At 40.1% G+C, this 17,719-nt stretch overlaps 1 protein-coding gene across 1 annotated transcript in view; it reads left to right on the plus strand.

Annotated features, from left to right (window-relative positions):
• Fancd2 (Fanconi anemia complementation group D2) overlaps positions 1-17,719 on the plus strand; it is a 193,099-nt gene that overhangs the window by 107,041 nt on the left and 68,339 nt on the right. Inside the window, exons 14-17 of the mRNA XM_080266338.1 lie at positions 2,067-2,322; positions 5,103-5,293; positions 14,055-14,195; positions 16,833-16,980. Coding sequence (XP_080122464.1) covers positions 2,067-2,322; positions 5,103-5,293; positions 14,055-14,195; positions 16,833-16,980 — 736 coding nt within the window. The remainder of the gene's footprint in view (positions 1-2,066; positions 2,323-5,102; positions 5,294-14,054; positions 14,196-16,832; positions 16,981-17,719) is intronic.

Below are 17,719 nucleotides of genomic sequence, written 5' to 3' on the forward strand. Positions count from 1 at the left end.
GCTAATTTGGACATCTTCAGGTTCAGAAATTATTCCATATTTAATCTGGCAGCTTGTATTGAAGGCAGTTAAAAAATATAAATATATATGTGTTAAAATAAGAAGAGGGGTTGATTTAAATCATCAGTGGCCAATCAGCAGCTGCGATTCAAACACATTCTACTCGACCCATGCAACTCAGCTGCACAGGTCAGTCAAATAGACTATAGTAGGCATGTCTTCAGGCAGGTTGGTGAAGAAGTGGTTAGCAGACTCAGAAAAAACAGTAAGCACTTAAATTGTGGTAATGGTGATGTAAAGAAGATGAAAAAATATGTACATATGTGTATATCCAAGGAGTAGTTGGGGCTTTTTGCTCATGTAATGCCACTCAGGGATGAGTCAGGGCCAACTTGCCTAGCCCCAGGCTCCTGCGCTTCTCATGGGACAATGTAGGATTGGATGATGATGATGAAGGTGTCAGTCACTTTCACCATTACATCCTTCATCCTTAATCCACTATTCCCTTCCTTCTTTCCATCACTCTCTCACCCTTCCTCTTCCCATTTTCACCACCATTTCCTTGGTGGTGTCATGGTGAGTGGTGCAGTGTAGAGATAATAATGAAGTGGGAATAGAGATGCTGGTTGGTGAGATGTCAGTACGGAGGGTGGGGTTGAGGTGTGACGTTGTCGGTGCAGGGTAGTGGTGGTGAGACAAGAAGTACAAGGTAGAGGGTATAGAGGGGGGTATGGTAGAGTTGTCATTTGGATAATTATCATTGTACACAAACTGTAGGGTTTATGTCAGTACTCATTGTAGGATGAGTTTATTGCCCCTTTCCCCAGTCCCCCCTCCCATTCCCTTTCCGTGGTTGTTGGTACTTTTATTTCAGTAGCTTAGTAAATAATACACTTTCCCAAACATAAACAAAGATGTTGTAACGACATATACAATCAAATTTTACTGAGGTTGGGTACCACATCCTCAACCCAGCCCATATCTCACCATCCATGCTGACATTGTTTTTATTACTGCAACTGGGTAAATAATACAGTAGTTGCCACAATGCTGACAAAGAATTAGGTAGTCATTGTAAAGATTACATCCAGCTAAGCTGTTGTAGTTATTTGAAAAATAAAGTATTAGAAGCACACACAAGCATACCATATCACTATGGCAGGGGACCATGTCTTCAACCAAACCCATCGCTCAGCTTCTGGAACTAGCTGTGCCTTTATTTTTATAACTAGGTAAATAATACTTATACCACACTAAAAACAGTAAATTATACTGTTGTCAGTATGATCACATCCAACATACCTGTTGTATTAGGTGAAAAAATTAATAATTAACAAGTGGTGACATCCACCACATCAAGACCCCATTCCCAAACTTTACCCTGTGGTGGGAGATGGGTTGTCGGTTTCCCACCATAATTTCTGGCCACAGTATCCCCACAGTTCAGGGGACTTGTGTATAAAAAAAAAAAAATCGTGTAAATGTGCTTCTCATTTTAGAAGCAGCTGATGTTCAGTACATTTCATAGTATTGCTTAAGGTTCACTTAACTTGCCATATTGCCGTGTCACAGAGCGACCTTTGCACACCTCCTGCTGCAGTTTACAAGTTAATGATACTGATTATTTTTTTATCAGCAGTTGACTCTTTTATATCAATGGACATACCAGGAAAATGTTTATAGACAAATATTCTGAATAATTTGGCATTGTATGTGGCGACATAATCAAGGGTCAGACAGTCACTGTCATTCAAAACCTGTCTAGAGACCAGGTACATAAATCTTTTAAATACAATATTCCACCACCATTACTGTACCCAGCATTATGTTTACTCTTCTAATGTCACAGCTTCTGTAGGTATCATTCTTCTGCTAGCAGTAATGTCACACTTCTAACAATTCCCATTCCCTTCTAATACCACCATTCCTCAGTGAACACTACCCTTACTCTTGTTCTAGGGTAATTTCATCACTCTCATTTTATCAGCATCACCATTCTTCTACTAACATTATATTGCTAACTTCACACATATGCTAATATCATTGTCTTTTTGTTGGCACTGCAGATCTACGGTGGTATGCCTGGCATCCCAGTTCCGTCTGCTTCGGACAATTGAGAGCCGGCTGCATGAGGGTGACCTAACCAACATTGATGCACTGCTAGGCTGCCCCATCTATGTACCAACCCAGGACACATGGGATAAGTTTGAGACTCTAACCCGTGAAGAGCAGCACACAGCACTCTCATGTCTCTTCTACACTGCCAACTGGTTCAGGGAGCTTATCAATGCTTTTGTCACACAGAAGGATCATAAAGCAAAGGTAGGTCATTGGTGTTGGATTCTTGCTGGAACTAGATCATTTTATAACCAGGTACATCATCTTGTCTCCTCTACACCATCAGCTCATTCAGGGAACTTACCAGTGCTGTTGTAACACAGAAATACCCTGATCATAATCCATGGAGTGCGAGTCACATCTCTAGTTGTGTTTATGGGGGAATATGAACAAAACCTCAGGCTGTACCCTTGATGTCTGCACCTCAAATTTTCCTGTCACAGTCAGGAGAAATGCACATTGTAATCTCACAGTAGGAGCCCATGTCTCATCAGCCAGTCTCACTCTTGATGCAGTTGTTGATGTTGTTGCTCATCCCTGGTCCATTTGATTGAACAGACCCATGAACTACAGACAAGTAACTGCCCTTATGGAGCTGTCTGATAGGTTTCCTACACCATTGATGTTGTGTCTGTCTTAATGTGGCATGTACTAGTGCTCCATTATGTGTGTCATGGGTCTGCTCTGCTAGCTGGGTATGTGTTGTCTGTGATTCCACCCAACTCCGACTTAAGCTAGTAGCTGTGAAGGACTGAGTGATGCCCTGCTCAAAGCCTAACTAGGTAAGGTTAAACATACCTATATAAGGACACCTCTGGTGGGTGGATGTTAGGAGGAGGGGCTTGTAGTATGCTGTTGTGATCATTTCGTTCGTTTCGTTTACTAAGGCTCAAACATGTTGCATGCGTCGGCCTTGCTCGCTTGATTTTGATGGCGACTTTCCATGCTGCTCAGTCTCTGGCAGCCTCCCTATTCAGTCTGTTATCCAGAAGTCACACTCTATGACCTTATCCCAGGTTTTATTTCAGTCTGCCTCTTGTGACCCTATCCCCAACACTCACATTCTCACTTTCTGCACCCATATGTCATCCCCTATCCTCTCCACATGCCCAGACCGTCTCGTATCTTCCCCTCCTCATCACAACACCAATACACTCCAGTCCCATCCTTCCTCTCAGCTCTTCCATTTTAAACCTAGCTCCCCCAGGCCTCTCATCCTTGAGGATGCACTCCACATCCACCTCATCATTGTCATTTCTGTATATTTGAGCCTACACATATTTGTTTTCCTTTACTGCCCAGGTCTCACTGCCATGCAACATTACATTCCTAACACATACGGAGATGAATACCATGGATAAGGAAATCATGGTACCAAACTGTAACATATTTAGCTCTGGTAGGAATAAAGAACAATTACTGCTCATTGTGTGGCTTCAGACGAAATACTGTGGGCTGTATCTAGGATGCAGTGACTGACCACAGAGGACATCTGGTACTGCTTAGATTAAGCCAAGGGTAGGTAGTGACAAGAATACCATCTATCTATCTGTCTATTGCCAGACGCCTTAATCCCTTATACGGGGTGGCCACAAACAAATCACCTCCAAGTCACTCTGTATTTCACTGCCCTGCTCCCAATTCACACCCCCCTCTCTCATATACCTCTCCACTCCATCCCTCCATCTCATCCTTGGCCTTCCCCTCCCTGTCTCCCCCTCCATCTCATCCTTGGCCTTCCCCTCCACCTCACTCACACACACTCCTTGTCAGTCTCTCACTCTCCATCCTCATCACTATACTGTATCATGCCTCATCTACATTATCAGTGTTTCTGTGATACAGAAGGATCCAAACTGTATAGCTAGAGTAGGTAATTTTTGTTGCTATCACACACTTTTAATAGCATAATCATTGGAATTGTAATCATCTTCAACATCATCATCACCATCATCGTTGTTGCTGTCTTTCCTACGCCATCAGCTGGTTCAAGGAGCAAATCAGTGCTTTTGTTGCATAGAAGGATTGAAAGCAAGAGTAGGTTGCTCATGTTGGATTCTTGCTGCATGGAGATAATTTTATGTCATCATTTCTTGTCTTTGGCAGTGAGTGTTAAGCCCCCCCCACCCCCCACCCATTTTTTGAACAGTATATTTTGAAACCAATTTTTCTCACTTGGGTGGTTAACCTAAGAACCAATCCCAGGGGTGGGGTTGAAAGAATATTGCCCTATATCTTCTGTATTTAAACATCATCTCTTAGAATGCCTTAGTAATGTCCCTCCTCTCCCACTTGATGCTGCACATCACAAACACATACATAAACACATACCCACCACAACAATGGAAAATTACAGCCACACGTCATCCTTCATGAATCACCACCAGCCATCTACCAATCAGAAACTACCCAACCCAGAGAGACATGAGTGTACCTAGTTTGACTGCATTAAGGACATCGCCCTTACCTGCTTCAGTACCAAGACAAAATACAGCTCGTCAGTCCACAATGCCCATACTACAGTGCAACCCTCCATGCCACAACACACTTGCCTCATACACCACAGTATCACAATATAGACAATCTTTCAACATAACTGCAACGGAAAATTTCTGGGAGCAGCTGATTTTGGTTTCCTTTGGTGTATGGGTTCATGTCTAGATGAGCCTGGGGTTGCCAAAACAACAATATCAACACAGGACAAGTCAAGTATTTAGTTCCACCTAATGCCAGTCTTATTCAGCTGAGAATAAATCAAGAAGTGCCTGGTAGTGCTAACACTATTGCCATTAATCCTACCTCACTCTGTCTTTTTAGGTGGGAGTTGGCATTGGGGTGATAACAATGATAATGAATATGTGTTTGTGGCTGAGTTATGTGGCTCATTTCATTAATTGTGTTGTTGGTAATTCATCCAATCTGTGCATTTTCTCTTTTATTGTTGATGGTGTTTAGGAAGTACTATATATGTCTTTATATTTCAGGTGTATCGTCGACTAGACCACTTGTTAGAAGTTGAAGACATGCTGCGGAAATACCTACCCCTCTGCCTCACCTTCATCCCACCTCCTGCCACCTTCCATCCAGACCTCAGTCCAGACAGCACTTCAAAGCTTACCCTCACCTTCACTTCTGAAGTGAAAAAGAAGGCGCGCAAACAATCGGCAGGAAAGGGGTAACTTGGATTTTTTTTTTTTTTTTTTTTTTTTATCCCTCCCTGTCATGGAGCTACAATGACGTGATGGTTGTGTGTGACATGCAAAAAGTATGTGTCCCTCATATAGCATTAAAAACCCAAGTTGTGGTTGATATTTAAACTAAGTGCTTGTAGTACAGTATGTCCTTTTAATGTTTTGTACCCAGTTGGATCTTTAGGCAGCATGTACTGACTGACTTACAAACATAGCTATTACAACAGAGAAACTTCCACATGTACTTACATCTTTATCCCTATGGAGTCTGCTCATCCATTTGTACATTGCCATCATGAGTTAGGGTTAATTCTGGTAATCCTTCTCCCTCCAAGAAGATCTGGTCTTGCAGTGGAGTACATGCTTTCAATTACAGTTACTATCTCACAAGTCTGTCACCACACACACACACACACACACACACACACACACACACACACACACACACACACACACACACACACACACACACACACACACACACACACACACACACACACACACACACACACACACACACACACAGGGATTCAATCGAGGCGGACGTGCGACATCGGCGCTCCGTACTGAACCAACACGGCCAGTGGCATTACCTAAATTAGTATCTTTGTATGAGTCAAGCTCTGTACCAGGTTAGACTAAATGATTTTTCATTATTAAAAGGAAAAAAAATAATAAGTTTAAACAAGACTTGTTCAAACAGGAAAGAGAACCAAGACGAAAGAATACGCTGAGTCATCTGAAGTTTGTTTAGACTACAACAACACGGGGATTGTAAGTACATACTTTGCACTTTTAGTATTGCAAATTGGATACATACTTTAGTAAAGCAAATTTGGAAAAGAAAAGGGATAAAGGTAAAAAGCAAAATGATGATTTCTACCAAGAACTGGTTGAAGTGGAGACTCACAATAGACTGGTTGAACGGGTAAACAAACTAGAAATGGCTTTCAAAAATGAAATTGATGAAATAAAGAAGCAGATGCACTTGCAAAAGGAAGAAATAGAAAAACTAGGAAGAGAGGCCAATAAGAAAGACACAACCATCAGTGAACTAACAGTGGAATTGAGTACACTTAGGAAGAAAATGAGTGAAATGGCAAGTACAGTAGTCAATCACGAGAGTGTCATGGAAGAGTTCAAAAATGACACAGAGACAATTAGGTAAGTAAGCAGTCTTATCGACCAGAGCAGTGATATTGAGGAGAAGATAACACAGGTGAAAGAAGCTGTGCAAAGCTACAAAAATGATGTGGAAACCACGTATGCTGAAATGGTGAAAGTAAAGAAAGACTTAGAAACAAGGGTGGAGGAAAAAAGCATTAAAAAGGAAGTGAAAAGAATAATCCAAAACAATCCAAAGTTAGTCAGAGATTCAGTAGATATAAACAAATCTATAGTAATCACTGGTATAGAAGAGGAAGAAGTAAAAAACAAGATCACAAGAGACAAAAAGGAGATGGCAAATGTAATGAGCTTACTGAAAGAAGTATCAGAGGAAATCTGTAGTAAAGACATAGAGGAACACAAAAAGTTAGGGAAATATGAGAAAAGCAAGACAAGACCTCTAAAGGTGACTTTCCAGAGTGTAAACACTGTGGAAGAGATACTAAAAAATGCAAAGAATCTTATGGAAAAAGCGGAGTTCAAAAATGTATGGTTAAAAAGATGCCTAACACAAGAGGAACTGGAATTACTGAAAGAGAAAGGGGAGGAAGCAAAAACAAAAAATGAGGGAAGATCAGAAGAGGAGAAGAAGAAATTTTTTTACAAAGTAATAGGATTGCAGGTACGAAAGTGGTACACAAACAGGATGGAATAAAAAGGAGGAAGGTACTAAAACCATGTCATGACAAGTATATAAACAAGATGATAAAGTTGATGTACTCAAATGTGGATGGAATGGTATCTAAATTACTAGAGATGAATGATTATGTCAGAGAAAATGAACCACAAATAATATGCCTAACTGAAACAAAATTAACACCAAGGATATCCAATGACATACTAAACTTAGAGGAATACAATATATGGAGAAGAGACAGAAATTTAAAAAAAGGAGGAGGAATTATAATATTAACTAAGAAAAATCTAAAAGTCAATGAAATAAAACTAGATATACCATCACAAGTAGAACTGATTGCAGTAGAGATCAACACATCTGAAGGTAAAGTAATTGTAGCCAATTTGTACATGCCACCCAGATCAAACACATGGGAAAGAGATGAATATGAGGACCTGGCAGAGAGTACAATTCAGAGTTTAAGATCATTACTACAGAAAATGGAAGAGAAATCAGAAAGAATTATACTAACTGGGAATTTCAATACAAATATAAATTGGAATACTCTAGATATAATTAGCCAAGAAAGCTGTTGGGACCAAAAGATCCTGGATCTCGTACAAGAGTTCTTCCTAATGCAGCATGTGAGGGAAACCACCAGAAAAAGAGGACTTGATGTACCTTCAGTGCTAGATCTAATATTTACTAGGCAAGAAAATGATATTGACAGTTTAATATATCACCCTCCATTCAGTAAAAGCGATCATGCAGTACTAAATTATAACTTCAGGATAGCATATGGCATAGTAAACAGCAATGACAGTTACAAAAAGAGCCTAAACTATAAAAAGGAAAATTATCAAGACCTGAAGAAGTATTTCTTAGAAGTTGATTGGAAAAATGAGCTTAGAGAACAAGATTTAAATGCTGTATATAAAAAATTCTGTGAATTTTATGAAATAGGAGTCCAGAAGTACATCCCACAGCACAAAGAAGCAGATAAGAAAATACAGAAATGGTTCAATACAGAATGTAAAAAATCAAAAGAAAGAAGAGATTTGTTGTGGAATAGATACAGAAGACATAATAGTGAAAGGGCGTATAATAATTACAAACAGGCAAGAAACGATTATACAAGAATAAGGAGGGAAGCCCAAAAACAGTTTGAGGAGGATATAATAAATAAAAGTAGTGATCAACCAAAGCTGTTTTACAGCTATATCAGAAGCAAAACCAAAGTAAAAGATATAATACAATCCATTACGGACGAGGGAATCACTTATACACAAGAGAAAGATATTTGTGAAGCACTAAATAAGAATTTCCAATTAGTTTTTACAGAAGAAAAATATTTTGAGAGGGACTATGTGGAACATGCATGTCCACACATACTACCAGATATACAAATAGCAGAAAAAGTAATACAGGAGGAGTTAAGTAGATTAGACAGAGGAAAAGCAAGTGGTCCTGATGAAATTTCATGTTGGGTGTTACGAGAATGTGCAAAGGAGTTAAGTAAACCATTATTTTTAATTTTCAAGAAATCCTTGAGTCAAGGTAAACTACCTGATATTTGGAAAAAAGCAAATATTGTCCCCTTATTCAAGAAAGGAAATAGACAAAATCCACTCAACTACCGACCAGTATCACTGACCAGTGTTGTAAGCAAGGTATTAGAAAAGCTTATAAGAAAAGCTTGGGTAAATCATCTAGAAGAACACAGTATGATAACAGAAAGACAGTTTGGTTTCAGACAAGGAAAATCATGTGTTACTAATCTGTTGAGCTACTATGACAGAGTAACAAACACAATACAGGAAAGGGAAGGATGGGTGGACAGTATCTATTTAGATTTCAAGAAAGCTTTTGACACAGTACCACACCAAAGACTTTTATGGAAACTGTACCATCAAGGAGGAATTCGAGGCAAACTGTTTTCTTGGATGCAAGACTTTCTCATAAAAAGAGAAATGAGAACAGTACTAAGAGGAAACTACTCATCATGGAAAGAAGTGACTAGTGGAGTACCACAGGGTTCAGTGCTGGCACCAATCATGTTTTTAGTGTATATAAATGATATAAACAGTAACACTGGAAATGAGAGCTATCTGAATATGTTTGCAGATGATGCAAAAATACAAAGGAGAATTACTAACACAGACTCTTGTAAAGAGCTACAAGAAGAATTAAATAAATTTCATGAATGGAGTAGTACATGGCAAATGGAATTCAATGTGGACAAGTGTCATGTAATCAAGTTTGGTAAAAGTGGAAAAAGACCTGATTGGGATTATAAGCTAGGAAATAAAACCCTATACACATCAGAAAGGGAGAAAGACCTAGTTGTGATTATCAGTAACAGACTATCTCCGGCTGACCACATCAGCGAGAAGGTACGGAACATGTATACACTGCTTGCAAATATGAGAATAGCATTCACATACATAAATGTAGACATGCTAAGAAGGATAATAACATCATTCATTAGACCAACCCTGGAATATGCATCAGTAGTCTGGAGTCCTCATCTCAAAAAGCACATAGACAAGATTGAAAAAGTTCAAAGGGCCGCTACAAGATGGATACCAAGCTTAAGGGACCTAAGCTACGAAGAAAGACTAAATAAACAATCTACCAACACTACAGGAGAGAAGGAAAAGAGGTGACATGATAATGCTATATAAGTGCATATCAAGGAAGGAGAAAATTGACATAAATGATTACTTAACATATGGAGAAGCATCAGCAAGAGGACACTGCAAAAAACTGCATAAGAAGAGAGGCGATAAAGACGTAAGGAAATTCAGTTTCCCAAACAGAGCAATTGATCAATGGAATGCACTACCGAATGAAATAGTGTGTGCCAAAACAATTCCCAAATTTAAGGATATGTACGATAAATATGGTTTAAGACACGGGACAGTACGAGCTTGACTCATTCCTGTAAAGATACAATTAGGTAAGAACAATTAGGTAAGAACACACACACAAGTGGAGTCCCTCAAGGCTCGGTGTTGGCGCCAGTAATGTTCCTGATTTACGTAAATGATATGGTAGATGGAGTGAACAGTTATGCAAGTCTGTTTGCTGGTGATGTAAAGATCTTGAGGAAGGTAGAAGTTGAGGAGGATTGTAAAATGCTGCAGGAGGATCTGGATAGGATACATAATTGGAGCCGGATGTGGAAAATGAAAGTTAATGTAAAGATATGTAAAATATTGGAAATGGGTAAAAGTACCAAGAGGCCATCACTGAATTATTTGTTGGGTAATGAATTAATCACAAAAAATGAGAGAAGAGAAAGATTTGGGAGTGCTGGTCCAAGATAGTTTGTCACCTGAAAAACACATTAACAAGATAGTTAGAGAGACGTATAAACTCTAGACTAACATAAGAGTAGCATTTCATTATATGGATGAGGAGATGATGAAAAAATTGATAGTGGCCATGATTCGCCCCAGGTTGGAACATGCAGCAGTAGTGTGGTCCCCACACAATAAGAAAGATATAAACAAGATTAAGAGAATACAAAGAACAGCTGCCAAGATGGTCCCTAGTCTGGCAGATCTGTCATACAGAGAGAGGCTGGAAAAGCTGGATTTGCCTTCCTTAGAGGAAAGGAGATAGAGGGGAGACATGATTGCAGTGTGTAGGACCATGGTGGGAGTAGATAAAATTGACCGAGCAGGTCTGTTTGTATGGGATAAGAGGCAACAAAAGGACACGGAATGAAATTGAAAAAGTCAAGCTGCTTGAAGGATATCAAGAAATATAGCTTTCCTTACAGAAATATAGACTTATGGAATAGCTGGGACAAAGAGATCGTCCAGTCTAAAAACTTAAACGAGTTTAAAGCTAAATTTGACATTGAGAAACAGCGACGGGAACCCACAAGCATAGCACATTTCGTGTATGTCACAATTGGGTATATTACGTAAATACATAAATATTTGGAACAACTTAGACGAAAAGGTAGTGCAGGAGAAAAACATTCATGTGTGTAAAAGTAGACTAGATAAATGTAGATATGGAGACAGGGCAGCACGAGCATTGCTTAATTCCTGTATACTACAAATAGGTAAATACAAATAGGTAAATAAATACACACACACACACATTTATGTAGCCTAAAGTAGACTAGATAAATGTGGATATGGAGACAGGACAACACGAGCATTGGTCAATTCCTATATACTACAAAAAATAGGTAAATACATACAGAAAGAGAGAGAGAGAGAGAGCATTTGTATGAAACAGTTGCAAGAAAGCCAACCTCGAAATGATGATTGAAAACTGCTAGAACTGTCCATTGTTGTCTTGGGTGGTGTACCGCCCTGTGGAACACGGTTTCAGCGGCCTGGTGCTTGCCACCATGCCAGAGGGATGGCTAAAGTTATATACAGCATCGAAGTCTATCTTTCCATCAGCAGAGAAGCATCACACTGAGGCAAGGTTGAGGATTGGAAGAGGGATAGCATTGTTTCAAGAGTTTAATCCAGTGTTGACCAAGAATGAAGATACATGGCAGTTTCTTCTCCAGGTCGTTGAGCTACACGGGCAAGTGTATCCAGATATGAAGAAGGCTGCAGCTGGCAGCAATTACAAGCCATAAAACTAGACAACAATAAGTGGGAGTTGGGTTCCCATGATACTGCCCTCAGTGAGGGGGTAATGTACTGCAAAGAGGGGGACCTAGGTAACCCAGTAGTATATTAACATTATGCAAAAACTGTATAACTTTGAACATAATGCAGCACCAGTTAAAATTATCTGATAAGCATGAAGATTTGCATACACCATTTTTTAATCAGTAGGAACAAAGTCCCGCAGCAGCTGAAGCAAATTTTTCAGGCTGAAAATTAAGGACCACCCTAGTCACCAAGTTCAGATATCTTCATTATCAATCCATCCACATTTGTATACATCACCTTTATCTTATGAACCTAAGTATCCTTAATTACATCCTTTTTTGCTCTAACTTTACCTAGGCCTATTAAATAATTTTGTACTTTTCTCTTTAGTCCTCCTTTATATACCACTTTGAGTATCATGTCCTTCACTCTCCCAAAACACACTTCTCTTTGTCCCTCTACTCTTTTGTATTTTTGCCTCGTCCAGCAATGTTTTGAGTTTAGTTTTCGTATCAGAGTTAAGATCTTTTCCTAGCATTACTTTTTTTCGGGTTTTCATCATCACTCGGCCTATGTGCTGCTCCCAACACATCTTTTGCCACATTTTAATGCGTAAATTTAACCCGGATGGGCCTAACGTTAGATTCTTCTGTTTTATACAGACCTACTCTTCTTACATCCTCTATTTCTCATTCCCATTTTCTTCATTCTTCATTTATCTTAGTAATAATTCAGTCATCTTGGTCATCTCTTTGTTCTTCCTACCCTGCTTTGATTTCTGTTCTTTCTTCTGAGCTCCGAAGATAGTAACACATCAGTTCCTTTCAACTGGGTTCCTCACAATTGCCTCCTTTTTTTTTTTTTTTTTTTTTTTTTTTTTTTTTTTATAGGTTTGACATCTCTTCACGCCCTTTAACCACACTTTCCAGAGCTGTACATACCTTCTCGGTCTTACGTTCAGCTTCACTCAATTTCTTTCTCGATTCTTTATTTTCCTCTTCTGTATCACTTATTTTCTTCTTGAGGACTCTCTTCTTGATGGTATTCAGCTCCTGCTGATCTTTTGTTTCACCTTGCTTTGTCTTTAAGCTATCACTTGTCATGTTCTTGATTACCGCTTCCATCTTTGAAATTCTAATCATTAATGCTTTTATCAACTTATGCATGTTGGTTTGATGGTCAGATCCCTCAAAATCACCAGTTTCGTCAACCATATGCTGCTCCACTCAGCCTCCCTTGCCTGCCATTTTTTGCTATCACCACAGCTCCCAAAGAACATCCAATTGTTTCAGTTATATAGGTGAACCTCTCCACCTTTAACTTCAGTCACAGGCAGTTTAGAGATGGGGGTTCATCCTGTATACTAAAATTATTGCAAATTTTCAGGAGCCTTCCTGCAGATGCATGTTGTCTGTCTGTTTACATTTGTGTGTGTGTATGTGTTTTAATGCATCTGTTTGACTATCAGTTTCAGTCCATTTGGTTTCTCTTTGTTTATGTGTCAAACTATCAGTTTTCTGTATCAGTTACATCCAGTACTTGACTTCACTTAGGGGCAGCCTCCGTCCACTGCACCTACAGTATATATGTCATGCTATTTTGGGGTGACTATAGTGTGACAAGCCAGATGGTTTCCTTTGATGCAGGGAGCCATTTACTACATGTGGTAGTAACAATATAACCAGTAACTAGATGCCAGGTGTTGTACTGGGATTAAACACTCCAACTGGCAGTAACTCATAAAGAATAGTCTGTTGAGTGATAGGTGTTTATTGCTCATAGATTGCCATTTAGAGGTATGTGACTGGATACTTTCACCATAAATTTCTGGATTAAATAGCTTAGCTCTGGATCCCTGCACTCCTGCTGTGGGAATACAGGAATGGATGATGGATAGTGTCAGCATGAACCAAGATACACAAGCAGCATGAATTTTACCTAAACATGCTGCTTTGTTAATGTCTGCTCTCTAGTACTGTATATTATTTACAGGATGAAAGGTAGTGATAAAGAAAGTGAGAGTCATAAGTCGGGTAAATAGGGTAAATGGATCACGTGCCCTACCCACCTGCACAGTTCCAAGTTCATGCATGGGACTAAGGACCCATAGCCCACCAACCATGGCCAGTGGCTGTGGTAGTGGCCTCAGGGCACCATGCCAGGACAGCTACAGGGACCTCTTCCAAGCATGCCTTGGCTCTGTAACTGCCTTGCCATTATACACCCACTGATAGAGCAGCATCCTGGGATGGTACTCCCAGGTTTGAGCCCATCTCTATTGGGCAGAAGCTGCAGCCTTGAAACTGCAGTGCCTTATACCCTTTGTCACAGATCTGAGCCACATCCCATCCCGGTCCAAAACTGCACTGGCAGAGCCCATGCCATGCCTTCCTTAAGTCTGCCACTAGGTAGCAGGGGCATTGTATTTTGGCCACATGCCCTTGCTGGCATCAACCCCTGTGATGCAGTAAGGTATGTTGTGTGGTATTTAACCCCTAAAGACCACAGTTATTTCTGGCAGGATACCTCCCACAACCGCAATTTGGGGGTGTATTGGTGACTTTCACCAAGGACAAATTGATTGTGTTCCGGCTAAAGAGGAAGAATTTACACACCTGACAATGCAGCCTGTGCCCCCGTAGGCCTAATGGTTACCACACAATTGCGCGTCAAAGTTAAAAAAAAGTTTATGATAGTTACCCCTCGAAAAGAATCGAAAACATGAAAATTTTGATAACTACATATTTTTCTTATTGAAACAGGTCATTTCAAATTGTTTTGTCACACCAACCATGAAAACAGGTGTACTAGGCTGTGGAGAGTAGGCGTATTGGTACGGTGTTGGAAATAACCAGCTTTTCGCATGAAAGGAAAACACTTCGGTGTGTTCTGTAACATCTGCCATGAAAACAGGTGTGTATGTACTGTGGGGAGATAACTAGTGTGAGGGGTAGGCCTACAAGGCCTTGGTGGTACTTGGAGAGAAAAATTTTGGCAACAACCAAGTTCTCTTGTGGAAACCCTTCATTTCAGTGGGATTTGTCATACCAGCCATAAAAACAGGTGTGTCTTTAGGTGTGGGGAGTAGCCCTATGAGGCCTCATAATCGTTCCAAAACTAACACAGATGCATGTAAATGTTTATAACCATCAAGGACATCAAAATAAAGTTGAATAATGCTATAGATGCATGCATAAGAAAGAAAGAAAGAAAAAAAAAAAGCAATAATTTGTTTCCGATTCCTCTTTTTACTGTCCTAACTTATCATTACACATTTATCACACTTACCATTACAATTATCACATTATCATTACACTTCATCACACTTATCATTACAATTTTGGCAACAACCAAATTCTCTTGTGGAAACTCTCCATTTCAGTGGAATTTATCACACCAGCCATGAAAACAGGTGTGTTTGTAAGTGTGGGGAGATGAAACAGATGCGGGGAGTAGCCTTAAGAGGCCTCATAGTCTTTCGAAAACTAACACAGACATATTTATATATAATACAAAGGAATTCATAAACATAGGTAATCAGTAGTCAGTCATGAAACATACTGTACATGCACATAAGTGTGTTCATTGTGAAGGAAATGAAAAAAAAAAAAAAAAAAAAAAAAAAATGCTAACCAACATTGTTGCACGTAGTGTTGTGTGTTTGTAACGCAACGTTGAGGAGAAAAGAGATGTATACAGAATTTGGAATGAAAGTAATAACTATAAGCAGCCTCAAACTAATGGGTTGAAAAGAATTAGCGCAAAACTTATGCACTGGACTGAATCATGAGTTATTTGTTATGTGCAGTGACTCCCTAACTACAGTAACTAACTAACTAACAGGCAGATAAGTTGACCATGAAGGGCTGGCAGTTGTGTTTACCCAGAGTAAATGTTTGCCCAGAGACGGAGACTAATCAGAGGTACTAATCTGGGCAGGAAAAAAAAAAAAAAAAAAAAAAATGCGTCGTATGTAGTACACCATATACCATTCTCCAACTGTGTATGTACGGAAACTGGTAGGTACGACATGAGAAATGAACAGAGTGAGGTGTAATATGTAAATTTGGGAAGAAGTAGGAATAATATGAAACAGGTACGTACATCAGACCTGATACCTCTCGGGGGTCTTTAGGGGGTTGGAGGGATAGTGAGGGACAAGGAGGGAGGGATGGGGTGGGGTTTGGGGGGGGACAAGGCTAGCAGGGAGGGAGGAGGGGCAAGAGAGGGTGCGAAGGGATGCAGGTGATGGTGGGAGGAGAGATGCAGGTGCATGGAGGGGTGGAAGAGTGATGGGGGACAAGGAAGGAGTGAGGGAGTGGAGTAGAGGGTGACATGGAGGGGGCCGAGAGGGGGCATGCCCCCCACTGCCCAGGTTGGTCCGATCCCCCCTCATGCCACATCAGGGGTGAGTTCTCATTGGCCTGAAGCCATGTACGTCATAATCGGGGTGGAGCAAGTGCTCCGCAGTTTTTTACAGGCCCTGCTCAGTTGATGCGATTAGGCATTTTGGCATAAAACTCAGATCGCATCAGTTGATGCGATTAGGACTGTAGGGGTTAAAGCGCATCTAGTGTGATGCGAAAGATAGTTAACGAAAACTGTTTGGGAGAGTATGCTGGCCTACTTTTTGTGTTGGCATCACACTGAGAAAGGTCAGCAAATTGGGATGGTCAGGGTATTTGGATGACTGATGAAGCAGGAGCTCTAGCTGCATTGCCATCCTCTGCAGGAGGACTGCCCTGATCAACTAGTGTTAGAGAATACCCAGATGGGTACCAAAGATGGCACTCAGCTGGCCACTTTCACTCACTCCATTCACACATTCTTAAACCAAAGAAAGACTCATTGCACATATTTAGTTTAATAGAGCTTCCCAGTAATGAAGGCAATATAAAACTTGTTCAGTTTGAAAAAATTCTCCCAAGCCGAGTAAAAGCTTCTGGTAGTACAGTAGCAAGAATATAATGTAAAGGGGATGGAATGATGAGGATGATGATGATGATGATGATGTTTACCTTGGCACCAACAGGGAAATAGACAAAGGAGCACTGGCAAGACAACAGTGATGGTAATTGATAATGGTAATGTTTACCTTGATGCCCACAGGAAAAAAGGCAAAGGTAAAGATAAGGGAGGAGAGAGTGCAACAGAAGGTACACAGATGGGAACACAAGGTGGTACTCAGATGGCCACTCCTGCACCAACACAGCTCTCACAGTCGCAGTCAAACAAGAAGGACTCGCAGAATGCAGAGGTGAGGCTAAGCTGTACACTTTTTGGAGTTAGACTTTATGAAGGCTAGCTGTATTCTTCTGGAGATTAGGCTTCATAATACCTCTTCCTGTATTCAGTGTGTTTTTATATGTTGAAACTTCACTCCACACCAGTCAACTTATCTGTATATTTACACCTTCCCCTAACCCCTAAGTCACTTACTGGCTGAGCCAGTTTTTTTTTTTTTTTTTTTTTTTTTTCCCCTGTTGATTCAGTTGTGACCAGTGTCATGCAGTACACCAAAACACACACAATTTAGACTCATTTCATCCAGAAGCCCACTTGATGTGGACTGGCTAACCATTCAGAACAGTATATACCAGCTTAATGTGAAATCAGTCCAGCATAAACTAATAAAGTTTGATGGTAGTCCAGCTCATGCACATGTTTACAAGCCTTGAACTCAAACTTTTAATATAATACTATACACTGTATTAAATGTCAGTACACATGCACATAATTGATGTTTTCGAGTCACGAGACGTACATGAGTATAGTCAGGGAAGCATACAAGTGCTTCCTAGCCAGGCATCTTAAGTGCAGGGTCTGGTAAATAAAGACCTGAGGTAAAGTGAAGATTTTGCTGTACAGTACATTTTTTCCCCCCCTTTGCCTGTAGTTTCACTGTATGTAATGCACAACAAGCACTACGAAAAAACCTAAGTTCTTATTAACTCTCTGAAGCAGATGGTGGGTAAATTATGTAACAAGCAAACTTT

Source organism: Coenobita brevimanus, chromosome 20 (assembly GCF_032717465.1).
Source record: "Coenobita brevimanus isolate Jiangsu-jjx chromosome 20, ASM3271746v2, whole genome shotgun sequence".
Classification (NCBI taxonomy): Eukaryota; Metazoa; Arthropoda; class Malacostraca; order Decapoda; family Coenobitidae; genus Coenobita; species Coenobita brevimanus.